Source organism: Engystomops pustulosus, chromosome 2 (assembly GCF_040894005.1).
Source record: "Engystomops pustulosus chromosome 2, aEngPut4.maternal, whole genome shotgun sequence".
NCBI classification, from domain to species: domain Eukaryota; kingdom Metazoa; phylum Chordata; class Amphibia; order Anura; family Leptodactylidae; genus Engystomops; species Engystomops pustulosus.
In genome coordinates, this window is record NC_092412.1 from 205320880 (window position 1) to 205341969 (window position 21090).

General features: G+C 44.9%; 1 protein-coding gene across 5 annotated transcripts in view; it reads left to right on the forward strand.

The window, feature by feature from the left end:
* The first annotated feature begins 9217 nt into the window (after positions 1–9217).
* The window catches only part of LOC140119153 (arylsulfatase H-like), a 66332-nt gene continuing 54459 nt past the window's right edge, over positions 9218–21090 (forward strand). Inside the window, exon 1 of one of the 5 annotated variants that reach the window (XM_072137883.1) lies at positions 9218–9268. Coding sequence is in view for 2 of the 5 variants with exons in the window: in XM_072137882.1 (XP_071993983.1) it covers positions 9409–9473 (65 nt within the window). In the remaining 3 variants the exon portion in view is untranslated. Of the gene's footprint in view, positions 9269–9315; positions 9474–21090 lie in introns of those variants that run through there. The other 4 variants (XM_072137880.1, XM_072137882.1, XM_072137877.1 and 1 more) reach the window with 4 other exon arrangements.

Consider the following 21090-nt stretch of genomic DNA (forward strand, 5'->3'; position numbering starts at 1 on the left):
GTACCTTAAATCTGGTAAGCGATGTAATAACAAGGTAAGATCATCAGGTTCTCCATGTGTCACTGGCTCTGCGATGTTCACGTGGATCCCATGTTTCCACTTGCGGTATGCAGCGGGCGGCTGTGTGAGTTACTATTTCCTCCAGATGGAAACTCGATCGCAGCGCTTTTGGTTCCGCTTTACTCCGTAAACCAAAGAGGCTGAGTGCCTCTTATCAGCTTTAGAAGCAGGTACCGAAATCGAGTCCACAACCACTTTTAAGGGCGGTAATCAGTCTACCTTCAATCCACCTTTACAACCAGGTAGCCACCTTGATCTCTTTCAGCAAAAAGTGTTACAAGAGATTAAAGCTCTCATTTACGAGAAAGATGCAGATAACTTAACAACGGGTGAAAGAAGAGCCCTCAGGTGGTTGAAAGAAAACGACAACATAGTCGTGAAAAAAGCCGACAAAAAAGGTTGTACAGTAATATTGTCACTAGAGATGAGCGAGCACTAAAATGCTCGGGTACTCGTTATTCGAGACGAACTTTTCCCGATGCTCGAGTGCTCGTCTCGAATAACGAGCCCCATTGAAGTCATTGGGAGACTCGAGCATTTTTCAAGGGGACCAAGGCTCTGCACAGGGAAGCTTGGCCAAACACCTGGGAACCTCAGAAAAGGATGGAAACACCACGGAAATGGACAGGAAACAGCAGGGGCAGCATGCATGGATGCCTCTGAGGCTGCTTAACCCCTTAACGCTCTGCGCCGTAGCTCTACGGCGCAGAGGTATAAGGGATGTATGAAGAGGGCTCACGGGCTGAGTCCTCTTCATACAAAGGTGGGGGTTTTTGCATTTTGCACAAAACCCCCACCGCTAATAACCGCGGTCGGTGCTTGCACCGATCGCGGCTATTAACACCTTCTTTGCCGCCGGCAAAGTCACCGGCGGCGTGTAAAAGACGGCGGCGCGCGGGCGCCGCCATCTTTTTTTCAATCGCCACGCCCCCGAACGTCATCGGGGGGCGGCGATCGGTTGCCATGGTAGCCTCGTGTCTTCTCTAAAACATCCAATAATTGACCCTGACACTATAGGGGACGGCATGCAGAGGCAGCGGCAGCAGGCTAGAGAGTGTCATGGCGACATACCCTAAATGGACTCAGGCTTCAAACCAATGGGTGGCAGAGAGGCAGGGCCGGCTCCAGGTATCAGTAGGCCCCTGGGCGAAAGAGCCTCAGTGGGCCCCTTTGCAGTGAACTCACGTGCCAGCATTAAAAATTCAAAAACACAAAAACTGTCTCCTGTTCCCTGAAATATTCCCCAGTTTATCATCCCAAACAGTCGTGTCACGGTCAGGGCAGTTTTGAGGTCTATTAACCAACAGGGCGAACCTAAAAATGTGTGCCCCTCCACTCTGCCAAGTAATAAAACTGAAACTTCAACTCAGCTGCTGCGGAACCTCATAACACACACCTGAGCTGCTGCGGAACCTCATAACACACACCTGAGCTGCTGCGGAACCTCATAACACACACCTAAGCTGCTGCGGAACCTCATAACACACACCTGAGCTGCTGCGGAACCTCATAACACACACCTGAGCTGCTGCGGAACCTCATAACACACATCCCTGCTTACACAGAACCCTCTCTGCTTCTCATGTACATGATTAATATCATTCACACATCCACACAACCAGCAAGACATATATACAGGCAGACAGACATGCATACAGATACAGGTACATGCAGATAGATTCAGAGACATGCATAAAGATAGACAAGCATGGAGGCAAACACACAGACACACACTGACAGACAGATACATGCAGGCAAACACATCATCACACATACCATACACTCACTATATACACATCCATACATGTCACATACCATCACAGCCTGTGGTGTCTGCAGCAGCCCTGGAATCACACAGAGGAGTCTTCAGGCTTCTCCTCCTCCTCCACCTCTTCGTCCCGATTTCTGAGCTGCCGGATTTCAGCTTTACTGCAGCTCTGTGGGAAGAGGTGATGGGGGGAGGGTTTAACCCATAATGTGCTGCACCACACAGGCAGCTCTGCAGCCTCTGCCTGTGCTGTGTCTTGTCTGAGTGGGGGAGGAACAGTGCAGGACACAGCTCGTCCTCACAGGAAGTAGAGATTGAAGATGTGCACAGCGTGTGTGGGCCCCCGGCAGCTCTCTGGGCCCCGGCACCTGCCCAGGTATGCCGGGTGCTGGAGCCGGGCCTGCAGAGAGGAACCAAAGGAGGTGAGCAAGAAGCGCTCAAATAATATCGGTACATGATAAAAGTTTGCCAGTATATTTTGTGGATTACACAGCAGGGTGGCGACAAAGTTAACATGGAAGCCATGAAAACAACCCAAAATTCTGCCTGACACAGCTCGTTTGATAAGGGGACCATGTATGGAGGCAGTGAACTAGTAGTAGATTAAAGGTGCTGCAGTTAAAACTATGTTAGTTGGATCTTGGCATGGAGCTGGCGCTCCGCTGCCAGGCGAGCTTTCGCCATTCCAAGCCCCTGTCTCTAGGCTACTCCCCAAACAGCACTTCTAAGAACCTTTTGTATAAGATCAAGTGTAGTAGCGTTCTTATAAGTTTGGGATATGGCGGGTGAGGGGAATGTAAACAGATGAGCAAGAAGCGCTGAAATAATATCGGTAAATGATAAAAGTTTGCCAGTATATTTTGGGGATTACACAGCAGGGTGGCGACAAAGTTAACAAGTTTGATGTGGAATGCCCTGTAATAGCTCTTGGGCGGTGTGCCTTTTATCGCCTAGGCTCAGCAGTTTGAGCACCGCCTGCTGTCGCTTAGCGACGGCACTGCTGCTGTGCCTAGAGCTACCGACTGATGGCGCCATGGCCACGGATGGTAATTCGGAGGAGGAGGAGGTGGAGGAGGGGTGGGAGGAGGAGGAGGTATAGTAGGCCTTTGAGACCTGGACCGAGGTAGGCCCCGCAATCCTCGGCGTCGGCAGTATATGACCAGCCCCAGGGTCAGACTCGGTCCCAGCCTCCACCAAGTTAACCCAATGTGCCGTCAGCGATATATAGTGGCCCTGCCCGGCAGCACTCGTCCACGTGTCCGTGGTCAGGTGGACCTTGTCAGAAACGCCGTTGGTCAGGGCACGGATGATGTTGTCTGACACGTGCTGGTGCAGGGCTGGAACGGCACATCGGGAAAAGTAGTGGCGACTGGGGACCGAATACCGAGGGGCGGCCACCGCCATGAGGTTGCGAAAGGCCTCGGTCTCTACTAGCCTATAGGGCAGCATCTCCAGGCTAAGCAATCTGGAGATGTGGACATTAAGGGCTTGGGCGTGCGGGTGGGTTGCACTATATTTTCTTTTCCGCTCCAGCGTCTGGGGTATGGAGAGCTGAACGCTGGTGGATGCTGTGGAGGATCGTGGAGGCAACGATGGGGTTTTTTTTGCCAGGGTCCTGGGCAGGGGGCTGACTATCAGCTGACACAGGGGAAGGAGCAGTGGTGTGCACGGCCGGAGGTGAACGGGCTTGGTGCCACTGATTCGGGTGTTTAGCATTCATATGCCTGCGCATACTGGTGGTAGTTAAGCTAGTAGTGGTGGAACCCCTGCTGATCCTGGTTTGGCAAAGGTTGCACACCACAGTCCGTCGGTCATCCGGTGTTTCCTTAAAGAACCTCCAGACTTCTGAAAATCTAGCCCTCGCCGCGGGAGCCCTCGCCACGGGAGCTTCACTACGTGACACATTTGGCGCTGATGCACCTGCTCTGGCCCTGCCTCTCCGTCTGGCCCCACCACTGCCTCTTCCAACCTGTTCTGGTCGAGGACTCTCCTCCGTCTCAGAAGCACTGTGTTCACCTGGCCTCTCAACCCAGCTTGGGTCTGTCACCTCATCATCCTCCGATCCCTCAGTCTGCTCCCCCCTCGGACTTCCTGCCCTGACAACAACTTCACCACTGTCTGACAACCGTGTCTCCTCATCGTCGGACACCTCTTTACACACTTCTTCCACTACGTCAAGAAGGTCATCATCACCCACAAACTGCGACTGGTGGAAAACCTGGGCATCGGAAAATTGCTCAGCAGCAACCGGACAAGTGGTTTGTGACTGTGGGAAGGGTCCAGAAAACAGTTCCTCAGAGTATGCTGGTTCAAATGCCAAATTTTCCTGGGAGGGGGCAGACTGGGGGGGAGGAGGCTGAGGTGCAGGAGCTGGAGGAGTGCCGATTTCGGTGACATGGGTGGACTGCGTGGAAGACTGACTGGTGGACAAATTGCTCGAAGCATTGTCGGCAATCCACGACATCACCTGTTCGCACTGTTCTGGCCTCAACAGTGCTCTACCACGAGTCCCAGTAACTTGAGACATGATGAACCTAGGGAGTGTAGCTCTGCGGCGTTCCCCTGCTCCCTCATCAGCAGGTGGTGTCTCACCCCACCCAGGACCACGGCCTCTGACCCCTGCAGTAGATGGACGCCCACGTCCCCGCCCTCGTCCTCGTCCTCTACCCCTAGCCCTCGGGTTAAACATTTTAAAACCAAACAATGCTATCCTATTGCTATGGCTATTTTCTAGCCAAGTATGAAAGCACACTGCTATGCCAGATGAGATGACGCTGAGTTATGAAAAAATAAACGTAAAATAAAAAGGAAATGGCAGACTGTGCCTAATTGAAATCCAACCCGTAATAAATTATCCCACTTCGGTCTTTGCGATGGATATGTGCGTCACTAAGCGCTAAACACAGCGGTCGCAAGTCTCACTCCAAATTCCTCACAATTGGCTAGTATATGCACTGCAGCAAGGACAGCCACCAGCAGATCAACCAGAAATAAAATATATATAACGCTATTGTAGGCGTAAGTAAGCCGTTTGGATTCTCCTTTGGCTATTTTCTAACCAAGTATGAAAGCACACTGATGAGATGACGCTGAGTTATGAAAAAATAAACGTAAAATAAAAAGGAAATGGCAGACTGTGCCTAATTGAAATCCAACCCCTAATAAATTATCCCACTTCGGTCTTTGCGATGGATATGTGCGTCACTAAGCGCTAAACACAGCGGTCGCAAGTCTCACTCCAAATTCCTCACAATTGGCTAGTATATGCACTGCAGCAAGGACAGCCACCAGCAGATCAACCAGAAATAAAATATATATAACGCTATTGTAGGCGTAAGTAAGCCGTTTGGATTCTCCTTTGGCTATTTTCTAGCCAAGTATGAAAGCACACTGATGAGATGACGCTGAGTTATGAAAAAATAAACGTAAAATAAAAAGAAACTGGCAGACTGTGCCTAATTGAAATCAAACCCCTAATAAATTTTCCCACTTTGGTGTTTGAGGTGGATATGTGTGTCACTAAGAGCTAAACACAACGGTAACAAGTCCCCCTGCAAATTCCTCACAATATGGTACTAGCTGCACTACTAGTGCCAGCAAGCCCAGCCACAAGCAAACAAAAAAAAAAAAAAGTATAACGTTATTGTAGCCCTAAGAAGGGCTGTTGGGTTCTTGTTGAATCACTCCTGCCTAACACTATTCTAATAGAACACCCTAACGCTTTCCCTGACCAGCAGCAGCTCTCTCCCTAGCGGCATCCAGACACAGAATGATCCGAGCAGCGCGGGCAGCGGCTAGTCTATCCCAGGGTCACCTGATCTGGCCAGCCAACCACTGCTATCGACGTGTAAGGGTACCACGTCATGCTGGGTGGAGTGCAGAGTCTCCTGGCTTGTGATTGGCTCTGTTTCTGGCCGCCAAAAAGCAAAACGGCGGGAGCTGCCATTTTCTCGAGTGGGCGAAGTATTCGTCCGAGCAACGAGCAGTTTCGAGTACGCTAATGCTCGAACGAGCATCAAGCTCGGACGAGTATGTTCGCTCATCTCTAATTGTCACGTGAAAGTTATGTCAGAGAGGCAGCTTAAAAACACAAATGTTTATGTTAAATTAGATAACGATCCGACAGAGAGAATCAAAGTTAAACTTGGTTCCTTCCTCAGATCAAATGTAGAAAGAGATGTAATATCTAAAAAAACTGCCGAAAAATTAATCCCTGCTTCCCCCAGAAACCGGAACGGTACTATCTCCCTAAAATACATAAATCTTTAACGAACCCACCTGGACGCCCGATTGTGGCAGGAGTGGGCTCCATCACCGAGCCCCTTTCCCAATACCTCGAATGGCTCCTAAAACCCATACTCCCACATATACCTTCTTATTTGAAGGATACAAACGAGTTTTTGAACTGTATCAGAGATTTTCCCTGGTTAGATGGTCTAAGACTAGTTACTATCGACGTTGAAAGTCTGTACACGAGAATTCCCCAACACATTGGCGTCGAAGCCACTAGACTTATCTTACAAAGCACAGGAAAAGATGCCCCCACCATCAATTTCATTTGCGAGGCCTTAGATTTTGTTCTCTCACACAATACCTTTAAGTTTATGAACACATGGTATAAGCAAATAGATGGAACTGCCATGGGCACACCTGTAGCTTGTACATATGCTAATATCTTTCTGGCTTTCTTCGAGGATAAATACATCTACACAGTGGACAATCCCTTTATCAGTAAGATCTGCTTTTATCAAAGGTATGTGGACAAGGTGTTCATCATATGGTCTGGTTCTGACAATGAGTTCAGTTCCTTTATGACGTATCTGAATGCAAATACGATGAACATGTTCTTCACATCCAAAATTGATACTAAACAAATGGAATTTCTCGATGTTCTAGTCAACATCGAACACAGTACAATCACTACTACGGTTTTTAATAAACCTACCGCAGTAAATACATACTTACATTACACAAGTTATCACCCAGACTTTGTGAAAAAAGCGGTACCTTATGGGCAATATCTTCGCCTCAGACGCATGAATAGCAATACCGAAGGTTTGTTTCTCAGGCTGATGCACTGACTAGCAAATTTTTAAAAAGAGGTTATCCTCAATCACTCCTAGCTTACAGAAAAGCACTAGCAGCAGAGCCAACCAAACTAATTAAAAATACACCTAAAAGGAAAACACAAGAAAAATTTGTCTTTTCATTTGATTACACTCCCCTAGCTTCCAAAATCAGGTCGGTACTTCATAACAACTGGTATCTTTTAAAAACCGATCCCCATATTAAAGAAATAGCAGAGCAGGGTTCCCTCATTACTTTTCGACGCAGCCAAACAATTAAAGATCAAATAGTTCGTAGTCGTTTGCCGAATACTAGAGAGAAACATTGGCTAGAAAAACCTATACCCCTAGGGAACTTCTGCAGTGGCAGCTGTAATTTTTGCTGCTATTTTCTAAAAGGGAAACATCTGAATATTGGAGGTTACACACACCAAGTCAAACATTTTATCTCATGTAAGACTACTTTTGTAGTTTATGTCTTGTTCTGCCCATGCGGCAGATTCTATATTGGTAAAACTATTAGAAGGTTGTTCATCAGATTTCGAGAACATCGCAACTCAATTAGAACCGGAGAGGGAGCTCCTCGTCTTATTGAACATATTAGAGATACACATTCTAACAATCCCAATGCTATTTCTTTTGCTGGTTTAGAGGTTGTTTCAGTACCCCCCAACGGGGGCGATAGACAAAAAATGCTCCTCAGACGAGAAGCCTCCTGGATAATTAAAACTAATGCTCTAGGTCCGTTGGGACTGAATGACAAGAATGAAATGGGAGCCTTTCTTTAGGATATTTTTTCCTATTTTTCATTATCTAATGCTTTTTAATAAGCTCCTTCAATTTTGGCTCTCCATTGCCTTCGTTGTCATTTCGGTCCCATAATCGTGTCCTTTTCCTTCTCTTCTCTTTTTTTCTGTGCGAATTGTGCTTTTTGTCTCGCTATTTTCCGTTTCTCTAAAAGTGTTTATATATTAAAAAAGTTTTTTGCATAATGTTCTGCCACGAAGTAACGTTTATAGATTTAGTTCTAAAATAGTATGGCTTCACGCCTTATTGTTATTCTGTATATACTGTAATCATTTTGTAATGCATCCACCTCCGTAGCACGGTCGCGACTCTTTAATCCTTTTCAGAGTCGAGCTGTTCAGCGGACGTTGCATTCCCTATTGTATTCTCCCCTTTCCGTTCTAGTTAACCATTCAGAAATGTTGTTTATGGGTTGCTATGACACTAGTTCCGGCGCCCGCAATTGAAGTGCAGGTGCGGACGCCGGCTAACCAGGCAGGATTAAGCGCTGATACAGCGCGAAACGGACTGTCGCCCGTGGTCAGTCTCCCGCAGTCTTGCTCCCTCCCGCAACGATGTTTTTTAAAGTGCCGGAATATAAAAATTGTATTTTATTGGTGAGTGCCAGCTCTATCTTTTCTTCCTATTTTTTACTATAGATAATGAATTACTGTAAGCAGGCTGTTCTTGAGCTAGATTTCCCATAGCTTTTGGGTCTCTAAATCCATAAAGTAAGTACCACACCATAAAAGTTTCTTAGCATTTTAGAATATGAGGTTACTATCATTATTCGTGGTTGTAACTACATTCCCTTGTCATTCAAGTTTCTTTACTAGCAACAAATTACTTTCAACACTGAAAATTCTGGGCCGTTATGGTAAAATTGTACTAGGGCTCCAACTATAATATACCTGGGCCTAGGTCTGACTGAGCCTTGCTGCAGTTACAAGCCTATTGCCCATGCATGTCCCAGGAACTGAATTCAGGAACTGAATACAACTTTTGAAGATTAAGTCAACAAAGACGGGCAATGAAATATAATAGAGTTTTTAAATAATTTGACAAAAAAGCCGCTCACCTTTTGACATGTATACTAGAGACATAGCCTCTTTAAGCAGCCGATTCAAATTATTTCTGATTTTAATTTCATGGCCAGTCTTATGGGTCAACTTAGGTAATCAATTATAACATATTGTTATCTCACAGCAAACAAATGATAAAGATGTCACCATTAGTTTTCCAATTCAGCTGGGGCTTGGGGACATACATAGACATCATTACTACAGGACAAGTACGTATAGGTTTCAGGAATTTTACAGATGAGTAGATTATAAATGACTGCCCTGTTTTATCAGTGGTTGCATAATATTTCTATATAATGCCATTTTCCGCTTGTCATCCTAAAATGAGTAATATTTAACAAAGTCTTCTTTTAGATCCGGCATAGTTCTTATGTAAGCACTGTGGAGTTTGACCCTGGCTGTGTAATATTTGTTAATTATAAAACCACACTGTTTATTTACAGGATATAGGAATACTAGTTTGCCAGGTGCCTTTATTTCAGAATTGGATTTATTAGAAGATACTGGTAAATGTCCTTTACATGTTATATGCTCTTCATGTATCATGTTTACTATCTTGTATCCCTTTGTAACACTTGAGAAAAAGTATTGACATAGCAACAATGGTAACAGAGATGCTACTTGAAACCATGACACTCTTGTCCATATGGGAAAGAGAATCTCAATGTCTACATTGCATGTTCATGCTATAAGGGAAACGTACCTAATAAGGTAGGTTCCTGTATTTTTTTGCAGCCTGATGTTTTTTTTAATTAAAACTTTTAGTGGCTAAGATATATATATAAAAAGGTTATTTTATAAATATGCATATTTTCTTTGGAGGCTACTGGGGCGTAGCTGCGCCATGGAGCGAGAACTGCGGCTACTCCACTCCCCGGTAGCCTCTTTTGATCCTTCCTATGGCTTATCTTCAGGGCGCAGTTCAAGGTCTCCAAAGCAGGAGTTCTGTGCATGCACAGTAGCTTAGGGTTTGGAGATAAGGTTGTGTAGCTGTAGCCCCACAGACGGTGCAATGCTTATTCACTGATCAATTGCTATAAATGAGGGTTTTTTACATGCATTTTATGCACCTTGTCCACGTTTGAAAAATGCAAAATGTTAACGAATAAGATCAAAAATTGATGACTGCAGGCAATAATGTCAGTTTTTCTTGTGTTTCATCCTATACACGAGATCTGCAATGCAGGTGTGAATTGGTTTTGCTGAATCAATGAGGGTCATTAAATTTAAATTTGCTACTTTTTAACTTGCAAAGCAAATCTAGTTGCACAAAAATGTTTGTATGTGCCTGATATATCTTTAAAATCTAGATGCAGATGTATTAAAAGCTGCAATTTTTGCCGCCAACCAGGGTTAAAAAGTCGCAAATAAACTCCAGTCCCAACCAGGCGTGAGAAAAACTTTAGAAGAGTTAGTGACTCTGCCTGATATATCAACCTCTGAGATAAATCAAACAAGCGCAAAGCCCAGAATAAACAAAATGGAACACAGACAAATGTCCTGACTAAAGGTAAATCACCCCCAATGAGTCACGACTTGTGAGAAGTCAGAAATGATGTATCTTCTGTGAGACACTAAAGGGGTTAACTGTGGATGGGAGATAGTTTTCCTACTATGCAAGGCCTTAACCCCTAAAGGACGCAGCCATTTTGTAGTTAAAGGCTCAGCCCCATTTTTTGGGTTCTGACTTGCGTTACTTTATATGGTTATAACTTTTGAACTCTGTTACTTATCAAAGTAATTCTGAGAACGTTTCTTCCCCACATGTTATACTTCATTTTAGTGGTAAATTTTGGCTGATAAGTTTTGCGTTTATTTGCAAAAAAAAAGAAAAAATGATGAATCTTTTGAAAAATGTGACATTTTCAAAATTAGAAACCATTGCATTTTCAGGCAAATATATTTACCACCTAAATAAATTGCTGAATAAAATTTCCCATATGTCTACTTTACATTTTCATAATTTTTGAAATGTCTGGATAGTTTATTTTGACATCACGCGGCTTACAAATCGAATATCGCTTTTCCGGATTTTCAGAATTGACTATTTTGGGGATAAATACAGTTTTGAATGAAATTTTACATATTTAGCATCAAACTATATATATAACCTACCCATTTTCAAATCTGCACCCCTAAAACTATGAGAAACAGCTTTTAGGAAGATTGTTAACCCCTTGAGATCTTCATAGTAATTGAATCAAAATGGAGGTAAAATTTAGAATAGTCAAATTTTGACGGTTATGCGTTCATTTAGCCCTAAAATTTACACATTTCCAAAAGATAAAAAGAGAAAACCCACCATACAATTTTTTCTGCAATTTCTCCCAAGTACAGAGACCCCCCACATGTGGCCGTTACTTATTTTATGGGTGCACAGCGGGGCGAAGAAGGGAAGGAGCGCCCTGCAGCTGCCAGGATCTTAGTTTCCTCATTGGCAAGTTTTGTAGACTATAAAATTTTAGCTTTTTCGTTATTGGGACCTTGTGATGGCATTTTTTTTGTGGGATGAGATGCTTTTTCCAGTGTTACCATTTTGGGGTTGGTATCCCCTATTGTTGAAAATTTCTTACAGGCAACTCTGGGGTGCAGATAGGACCCAAGAGTTGCCATAGCAACGATCGGCACCCCCCCCCCCAAAAAACGGCTCGTGGGGGCCCATCGTGGCGAAAAGACCCCCCAAAGGCAAGTTAAATGCATCGGTCGCACTGACCGCGGTATTTAACAGGTTAAACACCCGAGATCAGAGCCCACTCTGACCGCGGGAGTTACATTTGGGTGTCGGCTTTTAGTTATAGCCGTGTTTCCCGATGCTGGTTCAGCTCAGATCTTGCTATCGGACACTGAGCGCTAAGTCACCATGCTGTGCTAAGTCAGGCTGCATAAACCTCTGAAAGGCTGGAGAGCACACATAGCCCTGATTTCTGTGCCTGGAGCAGCAACGTCCTTTATGTTTTAGTGGTGAGTTAGAGGAACTCTGTTTAGTTAGCACCCAGACGGGTAGGATTTTGTTTGTGTTATGCCTATATGTGAAGGTTGTTTTATTTTGTTCCTGCTGCTGAAATAAACACAGGCGAGACCTGTTTTGGACTGTACCTTGGTGTCACTGTCTTGAAATGCATCACAAATCACCGCTACCTCGGTCTCTACTGAGCCAAATCTCCCATACTTCATTTTCCATTTGTTATAAATTAACTTGAAGAACTATGTACAATGACATATTAAGAAATCAACATCATGTGACATATTTATCATTTAGCTATTATCTTACTCTGAGTGCGGCAATGAGCAAAATATTAAGTGAGGCATCAAATATCCAAATATTTAACTCACAATCCCCCACTTTCAGTGGGGGATATTTATTAAGATCAGGATTTTTCATGCTGATCTTGAAATCCTGTTGCCTCTACAGAGGATGTAATTAAAGGGGTATTATCGTTTGGGCATTCACATACATTTTAATTTATCTGCCATAGATTTATCTGCCAACATTTCTTCAATTAGATATTATTAAAAAAAATGTTCCTGTGTGAAAATAATTTCTCATAAATGTAGTGATATGGTCCCTTAGAAACAAGACTGTGTCCTTGGATATGGCCACCTCTGCTGGAGTGATTGCACTAGGAAACAAAAATTGTCAGAATATTAAATGTCCTAGGAGTTACTGCATGTCCCACAGCCGCCCTGTGGTAATGAACACTGAATCCATGTGGTCAGGCAGGGTTCAATACTGCATGTCTGGCCACCGCTGCCAAAATGTGAGGTGATCGTATCCGAGAAAGCAATCTCGTTTCTAAGGGTTAACATGGCTACATTTATGAGAAATTATCTTCACTCAGGAACATTTTTTTAAATAACATCCAAATGAAGAAATGTTTACATATGGCAAATGAATTTACTGAAAAATGAATGCCCATATGGTAATACCCCTTTAATTTATGATGAGCAGCATTATACTTTATAGGCTGAGAGTTGTCAGAGACTCCAGTACAGATCTCACACAAGCAGCATTTATAATCTCACAACTGGCATCTCCTCGGTGTGCCCTTGAAAATACTAATTTAGTGTCTCCTGGATAACAACTATGCCCCACACTGTGCTCCTAAATATCACATACCCCTCGAACACAACTAACCATACTGTGCTCCTGGATATACCAAAAAAAAAAGGAACTGTGCCCCTCAAATCATTTATAGGATACACAAATTACATCCATTCACAGAATAAATTACATTACTGTATATACAGCATAGATTATATACCATCTGCTTGCGATATACAATTATTTGTGGAGGTAATGAATTTAAAATCAATTTAGAGGAACGTATCCCATGTGCCATAAAATTTATTCATTGGATGCTGTACATACTTAGTAACAGAATGAACCTGGAAGGATTTATAATAGCAATAAATATAGTTAAACGGGTATTCTCGACTGGAAATTCACATCCTGTTTCATTAATCTGCCATATATAAATATTTCTTCATTAAGATGTTGTTAAAAAATTTTTACCTGGATGAAGATAATTTCTCGTAAATGTAGTCATTTGGTCAACTAGAAAAAAGACTGTGTCCCTGGACACGACCACCTCTGCTGGAGGGATTGCATAAAGAAACGAAAATCTTTTGTAAATGAAATGCCCAGGAGTTACTGTTGGTACCACAGCCGTCCTGTGGTAATGATAGCTGAAGCCAAGTGGTCAGGCAGGACTCAGTAGTGCATGTCTGGCCACTGCTGTCAAAGTGCGAGGTGGACAGACTTTATGACAGGATGAGAATTGCAACTGGAGCTTATTTTCCAGAGGATCGTCGCTTCCTGTGATCGTTGTCAAAATGACAATTCCATGCTGCAGGCAGCTTTATGACTCGGCAACCTGAGCAAAACGTAAGCGCAGCATTCAGTGAATGAAAAGAATTAACACATTCACACCAATGTCATGGTGCTATGTAGCAACATGAATAATATCTTATTTATATGTGTCTGACCATTTCAGAATGGCATCAAGCTCTAAACCCAACTTTGTGCTATTGTTGCTGATGATCTTGACATTGCAGATATTGGATGTGATGGAAATACCACAATAAGGTACACATTTGATTAAAAAATCACTAATTCATACCTAATACATACTTGATACATTTCCCACAATAGCTTTTTAAGAATTATACTAGAGATGAGCGAACACACTCGTCCGAGCTTAATGCTCGTTCGAGCATTAGCATACTTGAAACTGCTCGTTGCTCGGACGAATATTTCGCCAGCTCAAGAAAATGGCATCTCCCGTCATTTTGATTTTTGGCGGCCAGAAACGGAGCCAATCACAAGCCAGGAGAATCTGCACTCCACCCAGCATGCGTGGTACACTTAGCAGTGGTTGGCTGGCCTGATCAGGTGACCCTGGAATAGACTAGCCCCTGCCCGTGCTGCTCGCATCATTCTCTGTCTGGATGCCGTTAGGGAGAGAGCTGCTGCTGGTCAGGGAAAGCGTTAGGGTGTTATATTAGCTTACTGTTAGGCAGGAGTGCGTCTACAAGAACCCAACAGCCCTTGTTAGGGTTAGAATATTTTTTTTTTCTTTGCTTGTGACTGGGCTTGCTGGCACTAGTAGTGCATCTAGTACCATATTGTGACGATTTTGCAGGGAGACTTGCGAACATTCTATTTAGCTCTTAGTGACACACATAAGTTGGACAATTTATTAGGGGTTTGATTGAATTAGGCACAGTCTGCCGATTTTTTTTTATTTTTTTTTTTACTTTTATTTTTTTTTTCAAAACCAAAAGTCATCACAGGCACAGCACAAAATCCAGTTGTGTGCTGTCAGTGTAGGTTAGAAACTAGCCATACAAGAACCCAACAGGCCCTCTTAGGGTTACAATAGCGTTATATATTTTGTTTTTTTTAATTTGCTTGCTAGTACCATATTGCTAGTACCATATTGTGACGAATTTGCAGGGAGACTTGCGAACATTCTATTTAGCTCTTAGTGACACACATATCCATCTCAAACACCTAAGTGGGACAATTTATTAGGGGTTTGATTGATTTGGCTCAGTCTGCTCTAAGCACAGCAGCAGTGCTGTCGCTAAGCGACAGCAGGCGGTGCTCAAACTGCTGAGCCTAGGCGATAAAAGGCACACCGCCTGATCTGTGGCTGGCACCGCTGGTTGTGTGTGACAACGGCCGTAGCCTGGTGGCGGCTCTGCAACTCGGCAGACTGACACATGTGCCATTCCTGGCCCATGTGTTAAATCTCATAGTTCAGCGGTTCCTCAAGACATACCCCAATTTGTCTGATTTGCTCACGAAGGTGCGGCACATCTGTGCGCATTTCAGGGAGTCCAGCACAGGTGCTGCCACTCTCAGTGCAGCGCAAGGCCGCCTCCAACTGCCCGCTCACCGACTGTTGTGCGACGTGCCCACAAGGTGGAATTCAACATTAACCATGTTATCCAGAGTTTACCAGCAGCGCAGAGTGATTGTAGACTGCCAGATGTCAACTTCCACCAGAACTGGTAGTCAGGTCAGTCAGCTTCCTCAAGTCTACAATGAGGAGTGGACGTGGATGTCTGATATCTGTCAGGTGCTGAGTAACTTTGAGGAGTCAACACAGATGGTCAGTGGCGATGCCGCCTTCATCAGCCTCACCATCCCGCTGCTTGGCCTGTTGAAAAACTCTCTGGTCAGCATGAAGTCGGAAGCTTTGCGCTCGTCACAAGAGACTGGGGAAGAAGATTCCCTTGTTGATAGCCAAAGCACCCTCAGGTCTGTTTCTCAGCGCATATTGGAGGAGGATGAGGAAATGCCCAGGAGTTACTGTTGGTACCACAGCCGTCCTGTGGTAATGATAGCTGAAGCCAAGTGGTCAGGCAGGACTCAGTAGTGCATGTCTGGCCACTGCTGTCAAAGTGCGAGGTGGACAGACTTTATGACAGGATGAGAATTGCAACTGGAGCTTATTTTCCAGAGGATCGTCGCTTCCTGTGATCGTTGTCAAAATGACAATTCCATGCTGCAGGCAGCTTTATGACTCGGCAACCTGAGCAAAACGTAAGCGCAGCATTCAGTGAATGAAAAGAATTAACACATTCACACCAATGTCATGGTGCTATGTAGCAACATGAATAATATCTTATTTATATGTGTCTGACCATTTCAGAATGGCATCAAGCTCTAAACCCAACTTTGTGCTATTGTTGCTGATGATCTTGACATTGCAGATATTGGATGTGATGGAAATACCACAATAAGGTACACATTTGATTAAAAAATCACTAATTCATACCTAATACATACTTGATACATTTCCCACAATAGCTTTTTAAGAATTATACTAGAGATGAGCGAACACACTCGTCCGAGCTTAATGCTCGTTCGAGCATTAGCATACTTGAAACTGCTCGTTGCTCGGACGAATATTTCGCCAGCTCAAGAAAATGGCATCTCCCGCCGTTTTGATTTTTGGCGGCCAGAAACGGAGCCAATCACAAGCCAGGAGAATCTGCACTCCACCCAGCATGCGTGGTACACTTAGCAGTGGTTGGCTGGCCTGATCAGGTGACCCTGGAATAGACTAGCCCCTGCCCGTGCTGCTCGCATCATTCTCTGTCTGGATGCCGTTAGGGAGAGAGCTGCTGCTGGTCAGGGAAAGCGTTAGGGTGTTATATTAGCTTACTGTTAGGCAGGAGTGCGTCTACAAGAACCCAACAGCCCTTGTTAGGGTTAGAATTTTTTTTTTTTCTTTGCTTGTGACTGGGCTTGCTGGCACTAGTAGTGCATCTAGTACCATATTGTGACGATTTTGCAGGGAGACTTGCGAACATTCTATTTAGCTCTTAGTGACACACATAAGTTGGACAATTTATTAGGGGTTTGATTGAATTAGGCACAGTCTGCCGATTTTTTTTTATTTTTTTTTTTACTTTTATTTTTTTTTTCAAAACCAAAAGTCATCACAGGCACAGCACAAAATCCAGTTGTGTGCTGTCAGTGTAGGTTAGAAACTAGCCATACAAGAACCCAACAGGCCCTCTCAGGGTTACAATAGCGTTATATATTTTGTTTTTTTTAATTTGCTTGCTAGTACCATATTGCTAGTACCATATTGTGACGAATTTGATGAATACCAGCAGGCCCTGGTGCACAAGCTTAAACAGTATTTCCCTTCTGACAGCGCTAGCAGCAGATGGCGTACTTCTGCGGGACAAGTAGCGAGGGAGAGTAGGCGAGCAGGCAGCTTGTCCAGCACTGGCAGGGGTACGCTTTACAAGGCCTTTGCCAGTTTTATGTCACCCCAGCAAGACACTGTCACCTGTCCCCAGTCTCGGCAGAGTAGGGCTGATCTTTACAGAAAGATGGTGAGGGAGTACGTAGCTGATCATACCATCGTCCAAAATAATCACACAGCTCCCTACAGCTACTGGGTTTCAAAGATGGACATGTGGCACGAACTGGCGCTGTAAGCCTTGGAGGTTCTTGCCTGCCCTGCCGCTAGCGTGTTGTCTGAGCGGGTTTTCAGTGCAGCTGGTGGCATCATCACTGATACGCGTACATGCCTGTCGACTGACTGCGCTGACAGGCTGACGCTTATCAAGATGAATAAAGCCTGGATTTCTCAGGATTTCCATTCTCCACCAGGTGAAAGAAGCTCAACCTGAATAATGTATGCACTCCTCCTCATTTTCCTCCTTCTCCTCCTCTTTGTACACTAAAGCAGAGGAAAATGGCTATTTTTTGCCAGGGCCAACTGGCTCTAGCTATAGTACTTTATTTATTTAATTTTTCTGGAGGGCCACCTACCCGGTCCTCTGATCTAAACAATTTTTTGTGAGTGCCACATACAGGTACTCTACCTGCTCCTCTGGTTTGAAAACTTTTTTGGAATGCCACATACAGGCACTATCCAAATTTAATTGTTTCCATAGCAGACTCCACACGTCGTCTTTATAGCTGCTTCCACACGTTGTCTCCATTGCTACCTCCACACATCATCTCCATAGCTGCCTCCAAAAGTCATCCATATAGCTGCCTCCATACATCGTCCCTTTAGAAAACGAGCTGTGTCAGGCAGAATTTTGGGTTGTTTTCATGGCTTCCACATCAAACTTGTTAACTTTGTCGCCACCCTGCTGTGTTATCCAAAAAATATACTGCCAAACTTTTATCATTTACCGATATTATTTCAGCGCTTCTTGCGCATCTATTTATATTCCCCTCACCCGCCATAACCAAGCCAATTTCTTATAATAACTACACTTGATCTTATACAAAAGGTTCTTAGAAGTGCTGTTTGTAGCCCCCGTCTGCTTTCAAAAAACGCTTCTGGCCCCCAGGCCAATTTTGGGTGGGGAGGAGCCAAGAGGCAGGGGCTTGGACAGGAGAAAGCTTGTCTGGCAGCGGACAGCCAGCTCCATCCCAAGATCCAACTAACATAGTTTTAACTGCAGCACCTTTAATCTACTACTACTAGAGATGAGCGAGCACTAAAATGCTTGGGTACTCGTTATTCGAGACGAACTTTTCCCGATGCTCGAGTGCTCGTCTCGAATAACGAGCCCCATTGAAGTCAATGGGAGACTCGAGCATTTTTCAAGGGGACCAAGGCTCTGCACAGGGAAGCTTGGCCAAACACCTGGAAACCTCAGAAAAGGATGGAAACACCACAGAAATGGACAGGAAACAGCAGGGGCAGCATGCATGGATGCCTCTGAGGCTGCTTAAACGCACCATTATGCCAAAATTATGGGCAACAGCATGGCCATGACAGAGTGACAGAATGAAGCTAGATAGCATCTAAAACATCCAATAATTGACCCTGACACTATAGGGGACGGCATGCAGAGGCAGCGGCAGCAGCGGCAGGCTAGAAAGTGGCATGGCGACATACCCTAAATGGACTCAGGCTTCAAACCAATGGGTGGCAGAGAGGAACCAAAGGAGGTGAGCAAGAAGCGCTGAAATTATTTCCTCTGTGAACAAAAGGTTGACGGTATATTTAGTCGATAACACAGCATGGTGGCGACATAGTGACCAAGTTCCATAACGTATCTGGTGAAACACCCGAAAAATGAGCCTGACACAGCTCGTTTGATAAGGGGACGACATTTGGAGGCAGCCATGGAGAGGACTTCCATGATTAAGAGCGACAGTATGGGGCATCCATATTGCGCTTCTATGATTGCAACTGCAGGTCTCCAGCATGGCGGCGACAGACGCGCCGAGTTCCACTATGTATCTGGTGAAACACCTGAAAATTCTGCCTGACACAGCTCGTTTGATAAGGGGACCATGTATGGAGGCAGTGAACTAGTAGTAGATTAAAGGTGCTGCAGTTAAAACTATGTTAGTTGGATCTTGGGATGGAGCTGGCGCTCCGCTGCCAGGCGAGCTTTCGCCAATCCAAGCCCCTGTCTCTAGGCTACTCCGCAAACAGCACTTCTAAGAACCTTTTGTATAAGATCAAGTGTAGTAGCGTTCTTATAAGTTTGGGATATGGCGGGTGAGGGGAATGTAAACAGATGCGCAAGAAGCGTTGAAATAATATCGGTAAATGGTAAAAGTTTGGCAGTATATTTTGTGGATTACACAGCAGGGTGGCGACAAAGTTAACAAGTTTGATGTGGAATGCCCTGTAATAGCTCTTGGGCGGTGTGCCTTTTATCGCCTAGGCTCAGCAGTTTGAGCACCGCCTGCTGTCGCTTAGCGACGGCACTGCTGCTGTGCCCAGAGCTAGCGACTGATGGCGCCATGCCCACGGATGGTAATTCGGAGGAGGAGGAGGTGGAGGAGGGGTGGGAGGAGGAGGAGGTATAGTAGGCCTTTGAGACCTGGACCGAGGTAGACCCCGCAATCCTCGGCGTCGGCAGTATATGACCAGCCCCAGGGTCATACTCGGTCCCAGCCTCCACCAAGTTAAGTGTAGTAGCGTTCTTATAAGTTTGGGATATGGCGGGTGAGGGGAATGTAAACAGATGCGCAAGAAGCGCTGAAATAATACCGGTAAATGGTAAAAGTTTGGCAGTATATTTTGTGGATAACACAGCAGGGTGGCGACAAAGTTAACAACTTTGATGTGGAATCCATGAAAATAACCCAAATTTCTGCCTGACACAACTCGTTTGATAAGGGGACGATGTATGGAGGCAGCTATATGGACGACTTTTGGAGGTAGCAATGGAGACAACGTGTGGAGGCTGCTATGGAGACAATTTAATTTGGATAGTGCCTGTATGTGGCAGTCCAAAAAAGTTTTCAAACCAGAGGAGCAGGTAGGTGGCCCTCCAGAAAAATTACATAGATTGAGTGCCTGTATGTGGCAGTCCAAAAAAGTTTTCAAACCACAGGAGCAGCTAGGTGGCCCTCCAGAAAAATGAAATAGATTGAGTGCCTGTATGTGGCAGTCCAAAAAAGTTTTCAAACCAGAGGAGCAGGTAGGTGGCCCTCCAGAAAAATGAAATAGATTGAGTGCCTGTATGTGGCAGTCCAAAAAAGTTTTCAAACCAGAGGAGCAGGTAGGTGGCCCTCCAGAAAAATGAAATAGATTGAGTGCCTGTATGTGGCAGTCCAAAAAAGTTTTCAAACCAGAGGAGCAGGTAGGTGGCCCTCCAGAAAAATTGAATAGATTGCCTGTATGTGGCAGTCCCAAAAATTGTTTAAAACAGAGGACCAGGTAGGTGGCCCTCCAGAAAAATTAAATGTATAGAGTACTATAGCTAGAGCCAGTGGGCCCTGTCAAAAAATAGCCAGTTTCCTCTGCTTTAGTGTACAAAGAGGAGGAGAAGGAGGAAAATGAGGAGGAGGAGTGCATAAATTATTCAGGTTGAGCTTCCTTCACCTGGTGGAGATTGGAAATTATGAGAAATCCAGGCTTTATTCATCTTAATAAGCGTCAGCCTGTCAGCGCTGTCAGTCGACAGGCGTGTACGCTTATCGGTGATGATGCCACCAGCAGCACTGAAAACCCGCTCGGACAACACGCTAGCGGCAGGGCAGACAAGAACCTCCAAGGCGTACAGCGCCAGTTCGTACCACATGTCCAGCTTTGAAACCCAGTAGTTGTAGGGAGCTGTGTGATCATTTAGGACGATGGTATGGTCAGCTACGTACTCCCTCACCATCTTTCTGTAAAGATCAGCCCTACTCTGCCGAGACTGGGGACAGGTGACAGTGTCTTGCTGGGGTGACATAAAGCTGGCAAAAGCCTTGTAAAGCGTACCCTTGCCAGTGCTGGACAAGCTGCCTGCTCGCCTACTCTCCCTCGCTACTTGTCCCGCAGAACTACGCACTCTGCCGCTAGCGCTGTCAGAAGGGAAATACTGTTTCAGCTTG